The sequence below is a fragment of the Phalaenopsis equestris genome, unplaced genomic scaffold, assembly GCF_001263595.1.
Source record: "Phalaenopsis equestris unplaced genomic scaffold, ASM126359v1 Scaffold000369, whole genome shotgun sequence".
Lineage (NCBI taxonomy): Eukaryota > Viridiplantae > Streptophyta > Magnoliopsida > Asparagales > Orchidaceae > Phalaenopsis > Phalaenopsis equestris.
Window position 1 is genome coordinate 88480 of NW_018164811.1, and position 8271 is coordinate 96750.

The 8271-nt window shown below is 33.7% G+C and overlaps 1 protein-coding gene across 2 annotated transcripts in view; it reads left to right on the plus strand.

Moving 5' to 3' along the window:
* Nucleotides 1-6534, plus strand: part of LOC110026362 (chromosome transmission fidelity protein 18 homolog) — an 84560-nt gene extending 78026 nt beyond the window's left edge. The window contains exons 13-24 of one of the 2 annotated variants that reach the window (XM_020727263.1): nt 3449-3516; nt 3605-3673; nt 3776-3873; nt 3990-4071; nt 4189-4267; nt 4353-4440; nt 4499-4652; nt 4826-5017; nt 5104-5163; nt 5478-5782; nt 5885-5990; nt 6335-6534. In XM_020727263.1, the coding sequence (XP_020582922.1) occupies nt 3449-3516; nt 3605-3673; nt 3776-3873; nt 3990-4071; nt 4189-4267; nt 4353-4440; nt 4499-4652; nt 4826-5017; nt 5104-5163; nt 5478-5782; nt 5885-5990; nt 6335-6388 (1355 nt within the window). In that variant the 3' untranslated portion in view covers nt 6389-6534. Of the gene's footprint in view, nt 1-3448; nt 3517-3604; nt 3674-3775; nt 3874-3989; nt 4072-4188; nt 4268-4352; nt 4441-4498; nt 4653-4825; nt 5018-5103; nt 5164-5477; nt 5783-5884; nt 6211-6334 lie in introns of those variants that run through there. The other variant, XM_020727261.1, reaches the window with a different exon arrangement.
* The last annotated feature ends 1737 nt before the right edge of the window (nt 6535-8271 follow it).

Below are 8271 nucleotides of genomic sequence, written 5' to 3' on the forward strand. Positions count from 1 at the left end.
TAGGACCTGCTAGTTATGTATGTCGTACTTTACTGGAAGCACTGCTTAAGTCCCATGTGACAAGATGAAAGGAGTATGCTTATTAGAAGTGGAGGGTTCGTAGGGCACATAATACAGAGGACAGGATTTCAACCACCGTCATTTCGTTCCTTATATTTTTTTCTTCAGTATGGCGAGGATCAATTTGTTGGCTGCTTCTACTTGTCCATTTGTCTTTAGATTTGTGCATGAAAGAATGCTTAAGTTGTATTACTTACTCATTGCAAAAATTCTTAAGTTTTTTAGCAGCAAATTTAGTGTCGTTGTCAGTGATGATCATAAAGGGTAGTCCGTATCGACAGAAAATATAAGTTCATATGGAAATTGGTGATTATTTCAATAGTGATTCTTGCTAGTGGTTTGACTTTTACTTCATTTAGAAAAGTAGTTAATCATTATAAGAACAAACTTTTGCAGTTCTTTATTTTGTGGAAAAGGATCGAGGAGATCCATCGTCCAGATCATGAAAGGCCAGAGACTTGTGATTGATTGGAGCTTATGAGAAGGTTGTAATCACATGAGTGCAAGCCTTTGACACTGTCTGCATCTTTGCGCTTGCTTTTTTGAGTCTTTTCTTAAGGTTGGCCAGCAATGTCCTTGCCGTAGGATACGGTTGGCTAGTTTCTTTCTTTTTGATGACTTCCACGTTCTCTCGTGTTAATTTGTTGGAGGATTACTGTTTTTTCATCCTCCTTAACGCATCTTAATGAAACAACGATTATTGGCTTTTTAGGCAGTTAATCACATATAATGAAGTATTGGGTCGCTTTTGATCCGAACTTATGAGAATTTGTTACTCATGGTGAAATTTGTTTTATGGTCAGATACACTTTTATAGGGTCAATCTAATTTGTAAATGACTCCGACTCAGTGTTTAATATTTTTGAGTTCCTCAATAACAGGCAGCTCCAGAATCTAATTGCCAATGAAAGGCAGTCTCACTAGCGCTTCGTACTCCGTTTGATTACTAGTGGCATCGAAATCAAGTAACGTCGAAGGATGAGGAGTAAGTTCTTGCAAGCTTCGTAGAACTATACATATTCCTTCTCTTAGGGTTCTCGAGGTTGTCCTTGCAAAGTGTCTAGAGTTTATTCATGATGCTGATTTCATTTTAGATTAGCCCTTTTCAGAAATCTGACAGAAAATCAACGGCTACCTAGGTTTTGATCACTGTCCTTGGAATATAAGAAATGTCGAACTCGCTTAATTCTATTGATCATTTTAGTAATCTTTTAGAATGGTTGGGCTGCTATAACATTGATTTAAGTGGATGGTCTATGATCAACTTTACAGTGTGCGTTTGAAAGCAAATACATCATTTTCTTACTGAAATGATAATAGCTAATGCGATTTTTTCCATAATTACATATCTCGATTCATCTCACTGTAAACTTTGCTCACATAATAGTTTTGAAATTGTTTGTTTTTCTCCTTGTGGATCAAAACAGAGCTAACTACTTTTCCGACTTTGAGGTAAATGAACTATTCTCCTGATTTTGGACCAAATGGGGAGGTGAGGCCAACAGTTCCTTCAATTGGTTGAACGCTAGTGCACATTTTTCTATATAAATAAATTTTGTAGACTTTTTCATGACATTAAAGAAGGATGAGCGGCGATCACCCGACTTTGAGAGGAAGCTGCCCAAGCCAGCAATCGACCAAAAAGTTTTTGCAACTCTTTTAGATTCCTAGAAGGTGACATGCTTAGAATAACTTGAACTTCTTCAGGATTTGCCTTGATCCCTTCCGACTATAGTATCTTAGGATTTTTTTTCAAACTTACTCCAAAGGCACAATTGAGAGGATTAAGTTTTAGATTGAACCGTCTCAACGCGTGAAAAATTTCTTTTAGATCTGCTATATATATTCCAAATGCTTTATGTTATTTGAGAGATTTAATTTTTGCGAGAGGATCATCAATGTACACTTAAATGCTTTTCTCTATTTGACTTTGAAAAACGATATCCATAAGTCCCTAGTAAGTTACTCCAACATTTTTTAAGTCAAAAGGCATTACATTGTTGCAAAATATTCCATCTGTAGTGAAAAAAGTGATTTTCTCAGCATTCGTGGGATACTTCTTTATTTTATGATATCCCAAGTAGGCATTTAGAAAGCTCATAACTGAATGGCCTACTGCTGAATCTACCAAGGTGTCGATCCTTGGTACGGGATGGTTGTTCTTAGGGCAAGGCACATTCAATTTGGTAAAATCCATACACATTCTTCACTTGGTTGTTTTATGGACCATCATCGCATTTGTTAGCTAGTTCGGATATTGATCTTCACGGATAAAGTTGACTTCCAAGAGCTTTTGAACCTCTTGCTAGATAGGTTCAGCCATAGTAGTGGCGAAGACTTGTATATTTTGTTTAACAGGTCTGATGTTGGGTTGAGATTGAGCCGATGGCAAGCAATGTCGATATCAACTCCAGGCATCTCATCTCTCCAATATCTTTCTTCTCCATTGGAAACGCCCCATACAGAGCACTTATGTGAATTACTTTCATACTCTCCCTTTGCAGACAGGTCTCATAAATGACCTCGAAAAGCTTTCTTCCATGAAGGATGAAAATTTAGGACCAGGGCAATTCCTTTCAAGTCGTCGACGGACAGCGAAGCGATCACGTCGCCGATGAGAAATTTGCCGATTTTTTTAAGCCAAGAACAGTTTTTTTCAATTGGACCGACAGTTCAAAGAATTCTATGCCAGTTCAATGTAAATCCGGTTTTTATTCCCTTTTGGATCAGTGCCACATCCGATTTCTGGTTGGACAGGTTCGATTATCCGGTCTGTCCCGGTTTTCAAAATAGTGGGTAAAACATGAAGCTATTGAACCAACAGAAAGTCGACTCCTTGAGCATTGTGAGGAATAAAAGGCAGTTAAGGGCGTCATCTATGCATAACAGACAAATCAATGATTCGAAAGAAGTTACATGATCAGTAGGATCAGTTCTTCCTTTGTAAGAGTTCGGGGATGAGATTTTGATCCTCCGGGGGTTCTACTTTAATAATTTCTCGGGAGAATAAAAAATAGAAACACTTTTGTTTAAAAATGAAATAGAAAAACAAATAAAAAGTCAATGAACAAATATGCTTTTAGTTTTAATTTCTGTTTTTTTAAAATAAAACAAAAAAGTTGTCCCAAACATCCCCATAATCTGTACAAAAAAGGTTTCTAGTCACATTTTCTAATAGTTTACTATGTTTATTCTTCAAAATAATGATCACTATTGATTCGGCACGAACAAAGCTGAGATTTTTAATTACATATAGTTTTTTTTTTTTAACTCTATTTGGAAATATAAAAATGGCATTATGGAGCAATGTCAGGTTTCTTGTATTTTTTATTTCAGCTATTCGTATGAGAGCTCATCTTCTTTCTCTTAACTACTCAAACTGTTGCAGAATGTGATATACGCTCATGCTTAAACACACTTCAGTTCTTGAATAAGAAGAAAGAAACCCTGAATATTGTAAGATAACAGCATACATCATTCTCATTGACCTTTTTTTTTTATTTACCTTGCAAATACTGTTTCATCTGCTTTTTTCAATATTAAGTTAGAGATTGGTTCCCAAGTAGTTGGTCACAAGGATATATCAAGGAGTTGCTTCGATATATGGAATAAGGTATTCAGTTGTTTCCTCATGTTGTTCTGATCATTTGCTTATCTTCAATAGTTATAATTTGTCATATATGTTTCACATTCAAGAAACTTTGCTTGTGTGCAGATTTTTCAAAACAGTAAATCCAAGTGCGCAAAGAGTTCAAAAAGGGACTTGAATGGTCAAAGGGATTTTGAGTTTATGTATTCTCTTTTGTCTAATCAGTAAGGCAGATTGTGTAGCTTTAAAATTAGATTTCTGGTTTAAAATTGTCTAATCGATAAAAAAGCATATAGCATTTTATCTCCTTTTTTCCATTAAGACTTGAAGCAACTTGCAGTGTTAATTATGACTTGACAATGGACGGGATTCATGAAAACATCTTAGGACTTTCTTACATTGATCCAATGATGACAAAGACTGTAAGTTTTCTTTTTGTAACTTTTAATTTTTGGATATATATCTCATGTTCAATTTTAAGTGTTAATCTCATTGTCAAATTTGATTGTATTGGCTGTTCAATTGTCCGTGCCTTGAAGTTTACATGCCTTGATATGCTTGGTGTTTCCGATTTGTTCCATCAGTATATAATGCGAACACAACAGATGTCACTTCATGGTTACATCTCACTCACTTTGATTTATGTCTCAATAACCTTTTGATAATATGATTTGGTAATGTCAACCCTTTCGTATTTTCTCAGTTTTTCAGCCCCCTCTTGCCATAGCTATCAAACGCTTGATTGCTCTTGTTGATAAGCCAAATATTGAATGGCCAAAGTCTTTACAGAGGTAACATACTGCTGCAAATCATTTATCTATTTAGTAGAATAACTTCAAGTTCATTTAGATGCCGAGCAATGTCTATGGAGAAGAAGGACATGTTGAAGTTTTGGCAAAGCAAATTATTGCCAATTGTCTCAAGGCATCTTTCTGCCGAGTATTTTGCTGAAGATTTTGTCTCTTTATTTTTGCATATCCTAGTTCCTCCAAACTTGAGGCCTGTAAGTTTATAACAATTTATTCATGCTGCAAATTTGCTTACTATATTTTAAATTTCAAACAAATTAAATCTTCATGAATTAAGAGAGAATCACATACTTTTCAAGCTCATCCTATTCATTATTTTCTTTATTCACTTTGTTATTGCTGGGGTTGTTTTCTTGTTTTATCTTAGGTAGCATTGCATCTATTTTCTGAAAAGGAGAAGCATGATGTAGCTCAGCTGGTGGATACTATGGCTTCTTACTCCATTACATACAAAAGCTCCAATGCTGAGAACTTGAAGGGTCCTCACAAGCAGGGAGCCGCTGATGACGCCTCTATACTCACTCTTGACCCCCCAATTGGTGACTTCATTAACTTTAAGGTCTTCTTCCTGATGTTGATTTTCTTAGTCATACATAAATAAAGGTTTAAAATTAACTTGACCGATAGTTCTTTCTATTTAAGCAGGACTATCAATCAACACATTTAGGATTATCTCTAACGATGAAACGGGTTTTGTTGCATGAGGTATGCCATCACATTGAATTTCATAGCATGGATTACTTACCAAGCGTCTAAATTATGTCATCGGACTTTCGTATTGCAAAAGCAATGAATACTTAAAAACTAGGACTAAAATATTGTTGATCTGATATAGAGACAGATTACATTCTTTTTTTCTTGGGCTTTATGGTGTTATTCGCAACATATTATTCCATTATTTTCTTAAACTAATTTAAAAATTCTGAGTCTGCTAACATAACTAGGACTAGTATGATGACCCTTAATCCTTATCCACATAATCATTTTTTAATCATATTAATTAAAAAGGTGGGTAACAGGTTGAAAAACAGAGAATAATGCGTGAAAACCCAGGAAGATCGCTTAATCCTAGTGATGAATGTGGCGAGGACAGACAGTCTTCAACTATTAAAAAGTCAGAAGTAATACATGAAAGAATCACTAAATCTGCATCCGTTCAGGACAATGATAAACCCAGATTTGCAATGATTGAGTTGCAAAATAAAGACAGTCATGAGAATTCAAATTCCGAAATAAAGAAAATCGCTTCCGATAAGAGTTTTGCTGTACAAACTATCGGTGGCGACTCAAAGAAGCCTAGTAGGCCAACTAGTTTCTTTGATAGGTAATGTTGTGTTTATGAATAGCGTTGTAAGCTATGATAGAGCACTGTATGTATGCCTTCATGAATTTCATTCTTTACATGTTTCTATCTTTTCATAAACAGATTTAGGCAAGGATGCAACACTGATTCAAAGAATGATGCCAGCAACTTGCAAAAGGCCCCAACTGCTGAAAGAGATTCAAGGCCATTTCTCTTCAAATACAATGAGGTAAGTGCTGATGTTACCTCCATTATCCACAGCTCAGTATTTTCTTCAATACGATGGCTTTGTGTGTTGTTGGGTTCCTTTTCAACAAAATGACTAAGCATTTACTCAATTCCATTTGTTGAGATTTGCATCTAATATAGAGTTCTAGTTGTAAATAAAAGAAGTATAGGGGCGTAATTTGTAAATGTTGTGTGGCTTTATATAATCCAAAATATTAATTAAATGAGGAAGTTTTTAATTGCATTGCAAAATAATTTTGAATTCCATTCCCTGCCTGCAGAACAGTTCCTTGATAATATTGCAGAATTTATCGAGTTGTTTATTCTAAAATATGGCCATTACAGGGTTTCACCAATGCTGTGAAAAGATCGGTGAAAGTTCGTGAGCTACTGTTCTGATGCAGTATTTATGAATATAACTCATTTCTTCTTCTTTAGCTTATTGGGTGCTCTTCACAGTTCTTGCTTCTATGTATGCCAAAGGAAACTTGCATGCCGGAACTTGGACATGATTTTTTAATTTGTGCAAGTAATAGATTTCATGTTTTCTTGGTTTTGAAATGAGAGCATGATTCTTTTGTGAAGCTTTCAGAAGAGAAATAACTAGTTTAATCAAATTATGAAAATAATTACTCATTAAAATTTGCATAAAATTCGCCATTCCCAAACAATTTTTATGCAAGTTTCCACATAAACATTTAAAATGTTCATTTATATTAAATAAAGTTATATTGAACTGTAACAATAACAGTTGTATTTTTGCAAATCAATAATTATTAGAATAATATTAGAAGATAGGCAAACAGTTCTTTCGAAGTGGATTATGTATTTTCACGAAGGATACAAGTTGGCTCTTAATGAAATGTTTTATTATTATTTTTTATTTTTTTTAATATTTGTATAACATTGGCAAATAAAATTTAATTTGAAATTTATTTGAATCTAATAAAATATAAAACTAAAGTTTTTTCAAATATTTTAAAATTAATTAAAAAGTGCAATAAATGAAAATTCTATTATATCATTTATTATTTACTAAAATGATTAATTCTATTATATCATTTATTATTTACTAAAATGATTAATTTAATTTTAAATACGAGAAACTTTTATTTTAATTATTTATTACAAGTTTAAATAGATAATATATTATGATTGATTGTCAAAAATTGTGAACATTGTTCCACATACTCATGCTACTAATATCGGTAGTTTTAAATGAGTACATTATATTAAATTTAAATTGTTACACTAATATATTTTTTATCGTTTTTGTCATGACATGTCTCACAATTCTAACGCATTTGTATATTGGAAACTTAAATTTGAATATTTACATTTATATCACTTAAAAGTATCATTACTATTATTGACATAAAACATATTGTTTAATGCATAAATTTATAATATAAAAATATAATAGATATAAATATAAAATATTTTATTTTAGAACTGTAAATATATAGTAATTTTTGGAATGTATGTAAATATCCCAAAATTTAATTATTAGGGGATATTACATTTCTATCGTGTTATTCAGGAGCAAATTGAGTCTCTCTTTTTTTTTTTAAAGGGGTGCATACTGACTATTTAGACCTAACGTGAGGGGCTATAGTGAAGAACAAAATGATACTTTAGAAGAGATAAAATTAATATTTTAGAAGGGGCAAAACATCACTCTTATATAAGTAAAAATATAAATTTGAGGGGGCAATTGCACCATGTAGACCCTACTAGGTCCACCCCTACCCCTATTCCTGTGTTTTAATATATAAATTATTTAAATTTTAATTTTTACATATAAACCAACGGGTTGACACAAATTGAATAATCTGCATGTAAAAATTAAAAATTGTGATTAATATATTAATACATAGAAATTTTCGTAATTATTAATATAAGATGAGGCGCTGCCTCAAATCAACTGGAATGAACTCGCCACACCACATCATTCTTCCATTCCACGGAAACCCTCTTGGCTGGGCTGGTGGTATCTTCTACCCGAAGAAATATTCCCTCAGTACTACGCACCGTAAGGAAGGTGCGTAGCCAATAAAAGTGTGCCACCTGTAAACTACGGTCCCACTTTATTTAGGGGTATTCGCGACCCGGGCCTGACCCAAAACCCGAATTCTGAAAAAAATCCCGCCACAATAAAAATGATTCCGCGCCAGTTGCTGTTCTATTTTTGCTGGTTTTTTTCGCTGGTTTTTTTGACACCTTCGTTCAGAGCTCCGTTCATAGCTGTTCATAGCTCCGGTCACAGCTCCGTTCACAGCTCC